Genomic DNA, 14417 nt, shown 5'->3' on the forward strand with positions numbered 1-14417 from the left:
ACGCATGAGATTATGAGCCATAAGAAAGGATAGAAATATGTCCACCTGTAACTTTCCCTGAAGGACAGATAGCAGCCATGAAGCCTTGGATTGTGAATGACACAGCTCTCTGTGTAGGTCTCTATATGGGTTTGAATGATCAGGCTTCCCGCTTCAAGAATGCAGTGCTACTTCCAATGCCACGTGGCATGGTTTACTGGTAGCAGCATTAACTGATTTTAGTTAACTCCCCCCCCCCCAAAATTTTTCTTTTCCCCCCAAAGTGGTAAGATTATTATTAAGAACAACGTATTTGGGAGACAATTTAGCAACATCTATCAAAATGTCCCAGCAATTACACTTCCAGGAGTTTACTCTAAGACTACAAACCCGTAAGTGTACAAGGATGTATCTGTAAGGCTGCCCAGTGCTCATTGTTGGTAATAGTATACTGTTGGTGTCAGTTGATGATGAGTCGGCTCTGACTCATGGCGGCCTTACATACAACACAATAAAATGTTTTCTTATCCTGCACCATCTTCACGATCATTGATATGTTGGTGCCCATCAGTACAGTCCTGGTTAAAAAAATCACGATAGATTCATACACTAGGCTACAGTGAAAACAAAGGAGGCATTTCTATATATGTTTGTGCAAGTCCTTATTCTGTTTGCCCAGAGACTGATCCTTTGTTTCGCCTGTTCTTCTCTACACCACAGGAGGCTCACCAATGCATGCCGCACTTCCTGGTTTCCATGTCTACTGGCTTCTGGTTGTTTGACCAATGGAAAGCTCTGGCAGGGGATCTGGAGTGTAGCATTTCAGATAGCAAGCCTTCTCACTAGTAGCTCAGATTCCACTGGACAGAGCCACTGTGTTGCTACCTTCCTCCAGGTATAATGAATCAGAATCTACATTTTAACAAGATCCCCAGGTGATTCTTAAGTATAATAAAATTTCAGAACCGCTGTTCTACTAGCGGAGCCCTGGTAGCAGAATGGTTAAGAGCTATGGTTACTAAGCAAAAAGTCAGCAGTTTGAATCTGCCAGCCACTTCTTGGAAACCCTGTGGGGCAGTTTTATCTGTCCTGTAGGGTCACTATGAGTCAGAATCAACTTGACAGGAACGAGTTTGGTTTAGTTAGGTTTGCCCTACTAGTGGTTCTCAGATTGGTCCCTAACCAGCAGCATCAGCATTGCCTGGGAACGTGTTAGACTTTGCAACCTGATCACTGTCCACTTACCTCTCTAGCTTCATTTCCAGTCTGTGTAATACATTGCTCACCATGCACCAGCCATACTGGGCTTCTTCTAGGTCCTTGAAATCATCCCTTGTTCCCTCCCACCTGATGGCTTGCTCACATCCTGACCTTCCCGCCTCAAGGCTCATCCTCCCCTCACCTCTCCACTATCTTTTCACCCCTAGTTAACACACTCATTTCTCAGAGGGTTTAAAAGTCACACTGGTGCTCCTACTGCAACCTATTACTTTGGTCTAACACATTGTCCTGTTTATATTTATGTATTTGTATGATTGTCGGTCTTTTTTTCTCTTCCACTTAAAAAAAATTTCATTTGTTGTTGCTATGAATATACACAGCAAAACATACACCAATTCAATAGTTTCTACAAGTACAATTCAGTGACACTGATTACGTTCTTCAAGTTCTGCAACCATTCTCACCCTCCTTTTCTGAATTGTTCCTCCCCCATTAACATACACTCACTACTCCCTAAGGTTCCTGTCTAATCTTTAACGTCGCTGTTGTTAATTTGGTCCCGTATAGAAAATTCTTGAAACAGCATAATGCTCAAGGCAGAGATTTTTCACTAGTTAAGCTAAACTATTGTTTGGTATTAAGAAGACCTCAGGGGCTATTTTTTGGTTTAAGATTTAAAGATTATCTCAGGGCAATAGTTTTAGGGGTTCCTCCAGCCTCCATGGCTCCGCAAAGTCTGTGAAAGGGTTATTTTAATGTAAGAGTGATAATACCAGAATTACACCATTGTCATGTGGGTGAACCACAACTAGCACCTACTAACCCCCTAGCCCCAACCCATCCAACACATTTAAGCAGATCCTTAAGCAACTAGTGACTTACTCAAGTGCTTCAGTTATTACTACCTTTGCCTTCTGTTCTTTTTTTTTTTTCTCAAAGCAAGTATACATGCATTTCTGTATATAGTTTATAACACCCTGGAAGTCAAATAGCTTTTGTCTAGGGTATTAATAGAGTCCCTGGCTGGTGCAAATGATTAACGTGCTCCACTCCTAACCAAAAGATTGGAGGTTCAAGTCCACCCAGAGGTGCTTTGGAAGAATGGCCTGATTATCTACCTCCAAAATATTAGCCATTGGAAACCCTATGGAGCATAGTTCTACTGTGACACACATGGGGTCACCATGAGTAGGAGTAGACTCAATGGCAAATAGTACTGGTACTGGCAGAATACTAATACAGTTAAAAATCATGTTTGTTAATGAAGAAACTGGCAAATATTAATAAAAAAATAAATAAATGAAGCCAATAGGCTACTGGCTACTAGCACAGTTTCTCTCCTCCTTTTTCTCTTGTTCCTTCTCCTATGAAATCAGAGTTAAAGCTTCTTTCTAATAAGAATGAAATAACAAGGAATCTGTTTTTGTTCTTTAAGTTACTAGCCTTTCATGTACATAATCTCAGAATTTGTATTTTCAATCTCCAGGTTAGAGAGCTTAAGCTCAAGATGTTTCAGACATTTGATCCATCACTTCAGAGTCCAGCGCCTGCCTTGCCTCCCCTATCACCTAGATCAATTCCTGTCTTGACTTGCAGACATTTCCATTATGATGATGATTATAAATGACCCTCTGCACCAGGTGCTATGCTTCTGGGCTAAAGAGATGAAGTGCTTCCCCCTTGGGAGCTCCAATATGCAGCGACCATTTCTCTAAGCTCTAGCAGTGGCTGAAATAAGAAGGAAAAAATGAGGTGAGATGGGACAATCAGAAAAATGGGCAGTGAAAATGTGTCCAACTTGGGGCCTGACTCAAATGAGTACAGGGAAGAGAAGATGAAGTATATCTGATAAGGTGTCATGGAGAAGTTAGCATCACACATTATCTGGTGGCCATAAGCAGAGTTAAATTTGCTGGACACACCACTTAATGTCATGGATGGCCCCTGTCAATGAGGAGCCTGTCACAGGAAGATGAATATAGTCTGCCAAGTTACTGTTCAAAAGTCCCTCCTTGGGTCCATCCAGAATCACTAGGTCCATTCCAATTAAAGTTCAAGGTGAACTCTAGCTTCAGAGAGTTCAGGACTACTCAGTAGATCACTTGGGTATACCCCCAGGGAATTGGCCAGATTGCTCCAGGAATATGACAAATGAAATGACTGATAACTCACAGAGTCTGGCGGTTTCCTGTCAGTGGGTGATTAATAACTGGCCCATGCTCTGGCTCTGAGATACACAGTCTCTTTTGTGACTCTAGATAAATGGTGCCCCAGCTTGTCTCAAGATCATGAGATTATAGCTAATTACAGCCTTAGAAGAAATACAACCAGAATGTCCCCCTAGAAGGGAGAATGGTGAGACTTTGGATCGCTTGTTTTGGACACCTCATCAGTTAAGCCCAGTTGCTAGAAAAGAACACCATGGTTGGTAAAGTAAAGGACCAGTGAAAATGAGGGAAACTATCAATGAGATGGATTGACACAAAAGCCACAACAATGGACTGAAACATACCAAAGATCTTGAAGATGGCACAGGACTGGGGGATGTTTCCTTCTGTTATACATAAGGTTGCCATGAGTCAAAGCCAACTCAATGTCAGCTAACAACAACCGCCTCCACCTCTACCTCCACCACCACCACCATTAATACTACTATTTACTGAATACTTAGACAGCCAGAGTCTGAACTCAAAGGAATAGGTAAATACATGGTTCCTGCCTTCAGGGGCTTATAAACTAGACTCACTTTGGGCTCATATAAAGACCCCCACAAGAGCCTCAGATAAGAATAATAACAGCTAACACAAAATGAGCAGTTACTATGGCCTAGACACTATATTGAAGGCTTTACATGCTTTATCTGATGATCATGTTAAAATAACCTTTATAATCCTATGGAGGTAGGTGTGATTATTATGTTCATTATACAGACAAGGAAACAGACACACAAATAGGTTAGGAAATTTACCTGAAGTCACAGAGCTAGAAGCTGGGATTCAAATCTGGATCTCTCCTACCATAATTGTAATTCAGCAAATACTTCCCGTGGGCCAGACCTTGTAACCCAGGAAACCCAGTGCCGTCGAGCTGATTCTGACTCATAGAGACCCTATAGGACAGAGTAGAACTGCCCCATAGAGTTTCCAAGGAACGCCTGGTGGATTCAAACTGCTGACCCTTTGGTTAGCAGTCGTAGCATTTAACCACTACACCGCCAGGGTTTCCATTTATTTAATGATTATTTAATGCTCACGACTAATGATTAACATCAATTATGTGATATTTTTAAATGCTTCCGTTTTCTCCCTATCACATTTCCGTGTTACATTTTTACCTTACAGATGAGAAAAAGGAGGCTTAATGCTGTTTCTAAAATTAACACTGTAAGACTCAACCTTTGATATGTCTTTTCCAAGGTTCAACTCCCCATATATGGTGCCATATTACGTCTTGGGAAACCCTGGTGGCGTAGCGGTTTACAGCTACGGCCACTAACCAAAAGGTCTGCAGTTCGAATCCACCACGCACTCCTTGGAAGCCCTATTGGGCGGTTCTACTCTGTCCAGTAGGTCACTAAGAGTCAGAATCGACTCGACGGCAATGGGTTCGGTTTGGTTTTCTTTTTTATTATGTTTTGAGAAAAATGCTTTAAGACATTTTCCCAGACAAATCTCGCACTCAGATAAACAGTATTACTCCCATTTATATAGTGCTTCACTGCTAACATTTGGATTTACCTGAGCCCCATGGCAAGCCTAAGTGATACTGCCTCAGGTTGTAGATGTCAAAACTAAAGCTCAAAAGTGAGGGGCTTATCTAGTGTTATTCCATTTTGTCCTCCTCATTAACCTTCATTTATTTACTAGTTCACTTAAGACACCAGCATGCTATTATGTCCAGGCCCTGGAGATACAATCAGGAATAAGGGGTCCTGTCTTCTCTAACTCACAGAGTGGAAAAGCTAACTAGCTTTTCCTCTAGATATGCTCTGTCAGGTCTATGGAGCCACTTTCATCCTGGTGGAACAATGCCCACTTGAAGAGGAGAACACTCTGATCCCTGATGAAGTATTTTTCCCGCAGAGCCCTCTTTCCTGACTTTGCCTTCGGCTCCTTGAACTTGTGAAAAGCAGAACTTGCCCATCTAAGGAGAGGCATGAATAAACACTTGGCCTTTAGCCCTTTTCACCACCCTGATGGGGAAGCTGGCTCTGCAGTGACATTTCAGAAAGTTCTGAAGGTAGAACGTTCTGGTGGCAACCTGAGGAATCTAGTCAGTGAGCTGCTGGACAAGGAACAGGAATGCACTTTATAGGTCCTGGTTCAACTCTCAGACAATTGGCCATGTGCACCCTGCCTGAATGTGAAGGTGGTGAGAAGGGGCTAGAACCTTCTGTGAAGAGCCCAAACCTCTGTCCAAAGCTGGGGGCAGTGGGATGACCTTACAGAGGCATTCCCAGAGGGCAGAAGTCCAGTATGTAGGAGCCCAAGGTACCAACAGCCTTTTCTTTGATGATGATGATGTTGATGAAGAAAGTAGTGGCCTGGGTGTTCCATGGTCTGCAACGTTTTTATTGCACTAGTTTTTATTTTGCTTAACTCTCTTTGTCTCTAACTATCCCAGGCATCAAGGATGGTTAAACTCAGTACTACTAGCTAAAGTTTGGTGGTTCAACTCTTCCAGAAGTGCCTTGGATGACAGGCCTGGCAATCTGCTTCTGAAAAATTAACAGCCTTGAAAACTTCATTGGAGCAGTTCTACTCGGAATCGACTAGACCACAGCTAACAACCACCACCACGCCAGGCACCAAGAAGTGAACTGGAAAAAGCCCTGGCTTTAAAGTCAAACAGACATAAATTAGCAAGTTCCTTCTTCTACACGGTCGTTGTAATCTTGTTAGTTCACATCTATGAGCCAGTCATTTCCTCAGCTAGAAGATTAATGATGGCAAACTCCCCGAAAAGTGCTCTGAGCTAAGGCAATGACTAAATAAGAGGCCCTGCTATTCCAGCTCTCTGAATCAGCAGAGAAGGGGTCAGACATCGGGGCAAGACGGAAACTCACAGCTTTCTCCTAGAGAGAGTGACAAAGTGTCTGGGGCGCACCCCAGGCTACGACAGGCTCTTGGCTGGGCGGCTCTCCGGGGGGAGGATACCCTGGCACAGTGCTCCCTAGCGTGCGCCCAGCCTCCCACCGCTGGCCCGGCTGCCAGGAGGCCGGTCGCTGGCGGGAAGGGGCAGGGAAACCTCCCAGCCGCGCCGAGACAGCAGAGGCCTTGTTCAGCAGTCCAGTGGCTTCCCCCCCTCCCCAGGGGCCAGACATCCCCGCCCCGCCCCGCCCCTCGCTCCCCACCTCCCTGGGCGATCCTTTCCGCTCTGGCTCTGAAAGTGTTAACGGTGGAGATTTCCGTACACCCTTGCCCCCACCACCCCCCAACCCCCGCCGGCCCAAGGTTCCTAAAAAAGAAAGGTGCAAAGTTTGGTCCAGGGTAAGGAATGAGTGATCAAAGCCCAGCCGATACTTCCTGTTGCCGCAACGCTATATATAAAGTGTCGAGCGCACGGGCTGCAGAGACGCACCGGAGCGCTCGCCCGCAGCCGCCGCCGCCGCCTGAGGTTTCCCCGGGACCACAATGAACAAGTTGCTGTGCTGCGCGCTCGTGGTAAGTCCCTGGCCCGGGGCGCCTGGGGAGGCTGCCTGCCTCCCTTGGTCCCCGGATCTCCCAGCTGATTGATGGGGAGGAAGCTCGACACGCTCCCTCTCCCCGGAGAGAGGTTTGAGGTCAGGTTGGAACAGAAGCCCTCTTTCAAGCTCTGTCAACCTTCTCCTGGGGTTTCCCTCTATGCTGGAAAGTTCCGTAAGTTTACGGAGAAGAGAGAGAGGGGAAATCTAGAACTCCTATTCTTTGAATGATTTTTATTCCTTTCGTTTGCTTTCTTCTTCTCTGATGATTAGCTCCCTTATATAGTTCATACTATCTTTGTTTAATTCACTTGGACTTTATTGGTAATGAAGTGGTCCCTTAGAATCCCAGTAAGTTGGGAGGAGTTGCCAGTCTTTTTAAAACTTATGTGGTTAAGTGCTACGGCTGCTAACCAAAAGGCTGGCAGTTCGAATCTGCCAGGCGCTCCTTGGAAACTCTATGGGGCAGTTCTGCTCTGTCCTATAGGGTCGCTATGAGTCCGAATTGACTCGACGGTACTAGGCACTGGGTATAATTAGAATAAAATTTGAACGCAGTGAATGTGTTATGATACTTCATTAGGCACATTGTCTATTCACGCAAAAGTTGTGGAAGATTTTGAATAATTGGCACCAAAGATGGCCCCCCCCACACACAAAAACCTTCTTAACTGTGCAATTTAAAATGTTTAATAGAGTTGTATTATTAAAATGTATTATTCCAGTCTCAGTTTCAATATAATGTAAAAAATATTGGTAGGATAATGTTAATTATTTTCTAAAATATATTTAAGTAATTTGAAGTTCAACATCAGATAGTATTAAAATTTATTGTTAACATGCAATATGGAAAGAAAGGAATCTTTTGTGACTAAGCTTAGTTTTTTGTTTTTGGGGTTTTTTTTTTTTGTAGCTTAGCTTTTTGGCCAATTAAGTTAATAAGACTTGTAAGTAGGTTATTCTGTGACGAATGATTTCTTCTTTTGTGTCACTACAGTGTAGAATACATTGAGATAGGAATGAGACATTCACATAAGGATAGAAAAACCCATATTTAAGTCACTACAGTGTAGAATACATTGAGATAGGAATGAGACATTCACATAAGGATAGAAAAACCCACTTATGGGTTTTGAAAGTATTGGAAAAATTTCAACCTACAACTCAGAAGGAGTGAATGGAAGGCTAGGTAGTCTTCCAACAAGTTACTAAGATACACAAACACAAATAAATAAATAAATAAATACATACATAGGAAAATTACTAAAGAAAAGGTAGGTTGTACAGGAGTCCATACATAAATGTGTTAATCTCATATACAAATAAATACACACACCTATCAATATGTATGTATGCGTGTGTATATACGTATATATATGGAAGGAGCCCTGGTGATACGTTTATTAAGTGTTGAGCTGCTAACCAACAGGTGAATGGTTGGAACCTACCAGCTGCCCCACTGGAGAAAGATGTGGCAGTCTGCTTCCATAAAGAGCTTGGCTGCTGACCAAAAGGTCTGCAGTTTGAATCCACCAGCCACTCCTTGGAAACCCTATGGGCCAGCTCTACTCTGTCCTATAGGGTTGCTGTGAGTCAGAATCAACTCGATGGCAATGGATTATATGTATGTGTGTGTGTGTGTGTATATATATACACACACATACATATATATAGCTGTATATATATCCATGTAACTCCAGTGTGGATACTATGGAAAACTTTTTTTTTAATTAAAGAAACTCTTTACTAAATAGTACATACACAGAATCACACAAATCACAACTGCCTAGCGACTTTCCCCGGGTGAACACACGAGCTAGTTAGTACCCAAATCAAGACATACAGTGCTGCCAGCATTCCAGACGCTCCCTCCCTGTCACTGCTCTGCCCGTGGCCAGATTAATCGGTATTCTGACTTCTGACACCGTAGATGGTCTTTGCCTGTATTTGAACTTTATGTAAATGGACTTAATGTACTTTTTTGTGTCTGGCTTCTTTCAATCAAAGTTCTGCTTGTGAGATTCACCTCCACTGTTGGTTATACAATAGTTTGTCCATTTTCATTGCTGTATATTATTCCATTGTATGGATACACCACAATTTAATTATTATAAAAAAACCAAAAACCAAACTCACTGCCGTCGAGTTGATTCCGACTCATAGCGACCCTATAGGACAGAGTAGAACTGCCCCATAGAGTTTCCAAAGAGTGCCTGGTGGATTTGAACTGCTGACCTCTTGGTTAGCAGCTGTAGCACTTAACCACTATGCCACCAGGGTTTCCATTATAGTTTGGGGCTATTGTAAATAATCCTCATATAATAATATGGGAATACTTTTATTCCTCCTAGCCCTTTGTAATAGGAGCCCTGGTGGCACAGAGGTTAAAGCACTGGGCTGCTAACAGAAAGGTCAGCAGTTCTAACCCACCAGCTGCTTCGAACTAGAAAGATGGGGCAGTCTGCTTCCGTACATATTTACAGCCTTGGAAACCCTATGGGGCAGTTCTACTGTGTCCTATAGGGCTGCTATGGGTCAGAATCGACTTGATGGCAACAGGTTTGGTTTTGGCTTTATTGTTTTAAAGATTTAATTAATAATAAGCCATTATCAGTGACTGTTAAATTTCAGCATTTCCACTAAATACTACAAGTACTAATAAATAAATGTGCCTGAATAACAGACAACTGTTTTTATGTGTAGTCTGTGTAAAACAAACTCGGTTACTGTCGAGTCAATTCCAACTCGTAGCAACCCTATAGGACACAGTAGAACTGCCCCACAGGGTTTCCAAGGAGTGCCTGGTGGATTTGAACTCCTGATCTTTTGGTTAGCAGCTGTAGCTCTTAACTACTATGCCACCAGGGTTTCTGTAGTCTGTATGGACAGATATATATGTGCACAGTTAATATTAATTTTAGATGATACATCCTTATTAGAAGAGAAGGCTTTATACGTTTTGTGAACATAATAAATTTTTCAAATAGGAAGAATTTCCCTTTTACTTTCTTTAGTTTCTGAGGTTGAATTTATTTAAAAATGATTGGAAATTGAAACTGTAATTACACATAATGAATCCAAACATTCTTTCATCTTGGAAAAAAGGCCTGGTAATCTATTTCCAAAAAAATCATTGAAAACCCTATGAAGCACACACTTCTACTCTGACATGCATGGGGTCGCCATGAGTTGGAATCAACTTGGTGGCAATAGGTTTTATTTATTTATTTTTACCCAGCATGGGACTAGAGATAGAGTAGAAAACCAGACGGATGCCATTCTTGTCCCTGTGAACCATACAGCCTAACGGGAAGGCAGATATGGGACAAGTGATTGATTCGTCATGAGAGTTGCAATAGGGGAAGTGCTGGGTGACTTGGGGATATGAAAGATCCTGCCCTCCAGATCTTATAAGGTAAGTTGCAGTATAGTTGGGCCAAAATTCGAATACTGGAATCACCATTTACCTGATAAATGACTGTGAGCAAGTTACTTCTCTCTCGAGTTTTATTTTTCCTTTTATAAAATGGAGATAATGATATGCAATGATATGCACGCCTGCAAAGTAACCATGTAAAGTCCTTGCTCCATACTAACACAAGCTTCAAGTATGCTCAGCGATAACTCAGGACAACCCAGAGCCCAGCGAATTAGAGAAACAAAGTGCCGAGGGTGCTCAGGAGGGAGAGATGGCCACCTTGAAAGATGGGGAGGATTTTTCAGTGCTGGGGATAAAAGCAGGGCCTCTTGGATGCAGTAAGTGAGAGAAGGCAAAATTGTGTGAAGTAGAATTCTAGAATCTGTTTGTGTGAGCAGAGAAAGCAATGAGGGGAGTATCATTAGGACTAATTCCCCCTTTTTTTTTTTTTACTAATGGGCTACCCTAGTGGCATAGTGGTTAAGAGCTAACCAAAAGGTCAGCAGCTCAAATCCACCAGGTACTCCTTGGAAGCTCTATGGGGCAGTTCTACTTTGTCCTGTAGGGTCACTGTGAGTCAGAATCTACTTGACAGCAATGGTTTTTTTTTTTTTTTTTGGTAATGGGCATTCCTGGAATGCTCCTGAATGTAGGCAAGCAGAGACCTGTTCCTCAAGGGAGGATAGGAACACACGAAGATGTCTGCTTCATGGTTGCCCAGGATCCCCCTAATACACTGTGAACATCCTGCCTAGGTCTAGATTTGAAGTGATGCCTGAATCTTCCCATCATATAGCATCAGAACCATCCGCTGTACTTCTCAAAGCTAGGCTCTGAATCAATATTATGATACTAGGAGTTGGGGGCCAGGGAAATGTTTTTTTCTCAGGATACCTGCTTAATCTGTCTGTCCTCCTTTAGGATAATGCCCTTTGGGGCTTTTTGTTCTTTTGGGGGGGAGGAGGGGAAGTACTTTGTTGTTTATTTTGGTTTCTGGCCTCCCCAACCCCGCAGTGGCTGAATATATTTGCTTAGCCTTTTGCTGTTGTTGTTGTTTATTTAAAGAGATTGAACAGTCTGAAGAGAATTTGACACATACTCAGTCCAATACAGACCTCATCCCTGTCCCTAGCAACCTTCTGGCCTCTGTCACCTAGCAACCTTCAGCAGAGTTCTTAATTTCAACCTGGCCTTTAATTTTATTCTTTGGCTGAAACCACAGTTGTCAAATTCCACTGGTTGGGGAAGACAGTATTTGGTGCCAAATGTTTTTTCCAGTTAGCTCTAGAAGGAGAGCTCTGGCGATATCTATCAGAGGGATATTAAAGACACAGTCAGATAGCCTTTCAATCCTCTCCACTAACTTGCCTGCTGCATTTTGCTCTCGGTAACCCTCACTCCTCTCCCGCCCCATTTTCTCCTTGTCTGAAAGCAGCCTGTGAAAGGATTTTTGTTTTTTAGCATCCCATTAACCCATCAGCAGTTCCTCTAATCTGAGTTTCTCCTTTGTGGCCAAAAAAGAGGACTGGGAGGTATATTGAAGAGAGTCATCTCGTAAAATTTATGTTTGCATTATCCAAGACCCTGACTAATGATGCCTGGCATCCCCTTATGGCACAGAGATGCCAAATTACCAGTGTATTCGTGTGGCTTGCCCTGCAGAGCAGTACTCACAATCATATCAGACTTCTTCTGTGCACATTTATAATAAATAATTTCTAACAACCCCTTCGCTGTCCTGAAATGAAATTCATAGAACGTATATTTTACTTACACACACTATTTCCAAAAATCAATGTGCTGACATAACTATACCATAAAGGAGAAATAAAATCTAAGCAATTTATAATAAAAGAAGCTTCATCAGAAGAGACAATGAAATAGTCATATGCTAGCATCTTTATGTAGAATCGCCATGAAGAGACCACTAGGAACGAAGGCCGGAGTGCGTGGGCGGCACTGGTGAATTCAAAACCATGAGCAGTGTTGCCTTTGGTGTTTTGTGATTTTCAGAAGTGGTAAACAAATCTAGCTAAAGTATTAAACAAAACAAAGTACAATCTTCCCTCAAAGTGTATGTTGGTAAAGTCCTGGAAAATTCAGTAATCATAAAAATCATGCAGAAAACACTTTGCATACGTATAAAATGGAGTTTGGATCTAGGCTCAGATAATATGAAATAGGCTTTTCACTTAGATCACTTAGGTCAGTTGCCAGTAGGAAAGTGTGTGGGACATGAGATTATTTTTCATTGTCCAGGACTTCTAGCGCTACACAATCATTGTAACACCACAAATACCCCCCACCCTCATTTCCAGAACATCTCTTGAAGGGTAGCACCACCCCTGTGACAAACAAAGTAAGAGTTCCATGAGAACAAAGCTTTTCATTTAGTCATATTTGGAGCCCCAATGTTCATACAGTGCTTGACACTAAATGAGTGTTTGCTGAGTTGAAAGAAGCTATAGTGAGATTTGCTAGGGGCTGGGAAAATCTACTGGCAGGTCCTGTGGATGTTTCAACAGAATTTAACTTACTGACAGAACCGGAAAATTCTAATATTGGCTTTGGCCTTTTTGAAAATATGATACCCTACCCACCCTACCTATCTGTTGTGCATAGGGTCGCTATGAGTCAGAACCGACTCAATGGCCCCTAACAACAACAACCCGACAATTGTTTGAAATATTCTTTTGTATGTTACTGCTATGATAGTTCATATCATTACCTTTATGAAGGCCTGTACTTAAGAGAGCAACAAAACTTTACCAGATTTGTATATTGATCCTTGGAGGTGCAATCTAAGCTCAACAGAACCTGCTTTCTGACCTCTTATGTCTGGGTGGACTGTGGTACCAGCTACTGAGTAGAGAACACAGGAGTTCATGGTATTAGGTTTGGGGATCAAGTGTTCATTTCTGATTTGAATAATTTTATGTCTTTGTAAAATATCCCAATGGTCATGCTTAAAAAAAAAAACAAACCCAGCCCGTTGCCTTCGAGTCGATTCCGACTCATAGCGACCCTCTAGGACAGAGTAGAGCTGCCCCATAGAGTTTCCAAGGAGCGCCTGGTGGGTTCGAACTGCCAGCCTTTTGGTTAGCAACCTTAGCACTTAACCACTACGCCACCAGGGTTTCCATGGACATGCTAAGTAGCCATTTAAATTTTTTAAAAAATTGGAGCACAAGAGAAGTGGAAGATGAAATTCGAGTCACCAGCTTAGAAATGGTCTTTAAAGCCATAGGAAAGAATGATTTTACCTGGCAAGAGAGAAGAGGGTGAACAGCCCCACGGCCCATTTTTGGTATTGATAGTCTGGTAGACAAAATGCAAATATGAACAGCCATGTTTTGAAAGGAAAACAAGAATCAAAATAAAACTTAGCAACCCACAATAGCAGGAACTAGTGAATCGGAAATCCTAGCAACATCTGTAAACTATCTATGCACAGAGAAAGAGTGAGGTATGGCCAACTTGAAATAGATACATGGACAGTGTTTTTATGTGACATGTAATTAGCTTTTGGAACTCACTACCACAGAATATTTTGGGGTAACTAGCATAGAAAAGAGTTCTATAAAAAGAATTCTTTTAGACAGTTGTAAGGGGTAAGAATAGTGTTACTACACATTAGGTAAGGAGTTGTGTGGTACCCGCTCCCTCTCACATTTACCTGGCCTCTCTAAATTAGTATCCCAAGACCAGAACAGTCTACAGACACACAAAAATGGTTTCTCCCAACTACCAGGTGACATAATTTCCCAGGTGCTGGGGTAGATTTTTTTTCACCCCAGTTTCTCAGAAACACCTGAATCAGCCAGACGGTAAGTAGACGGAGGATGCCGGAGGAAATGAAGTATCATTCCTGAAGCCCTTCTAAAAATGGAGTGTGCTGTTCGTGGCCTTGCTTTATCACTTTCCTATCGAGATTTTCTTTAAATATTCACCCTCTCTGAAATTACAACTTTAGTACTTTCAAAACATTGCTTAATTTCCTTGAGGGCTCTTCGATAGAAATAAAAACAATAGCTTTAGGATTTTCACTTCCATTCAGTCTGTACGTTGGCAGCACTCTCTCTAAGGGCCTCTTAAATACTCAACTCTAAAGTAGGA

General features: G+C 42.3%; 1 protein-coding gene across 1 annotated transcript in view; it reads left to right on the plus strand.

The window, feature by feature from the left end:
- The first annotated feature begins 6624 nt into the window (after window positions 1–6624).
- TNFRSF11B (TNF receptor superfamily member 11b) overlaps window positions 6625–14417 on the plus strand; it is a 31786-nt gene continuing 23993 nt past the window's right edge. The window contains exon 1 of the mRNA XM_049854099.1: window positions 6625–6863. Coding sequence (XP_049710056.1) covers window positions 6834–6863 — 30 coding nt within the window. The 5' untranslated portion in view covers window positions 6625–6833. The remainder of the gene's footprint in view (window positions 6864–14417) is intronic.

Source organism: Elephas maximus, chromosome 15, assembly GCF_024166365.1.
Source record: "Elephas maximus indicus isolate mEleMax1 chromosome 15, mEleMax1 primary haplotype, whole genome shotgun sequence".
Taxonomy (NCBI): Eukaryota; Metazoa; Chordata; class Mammalia; order Proboscidea; family Elephantidae; genus Elephas; species Elephas maximus.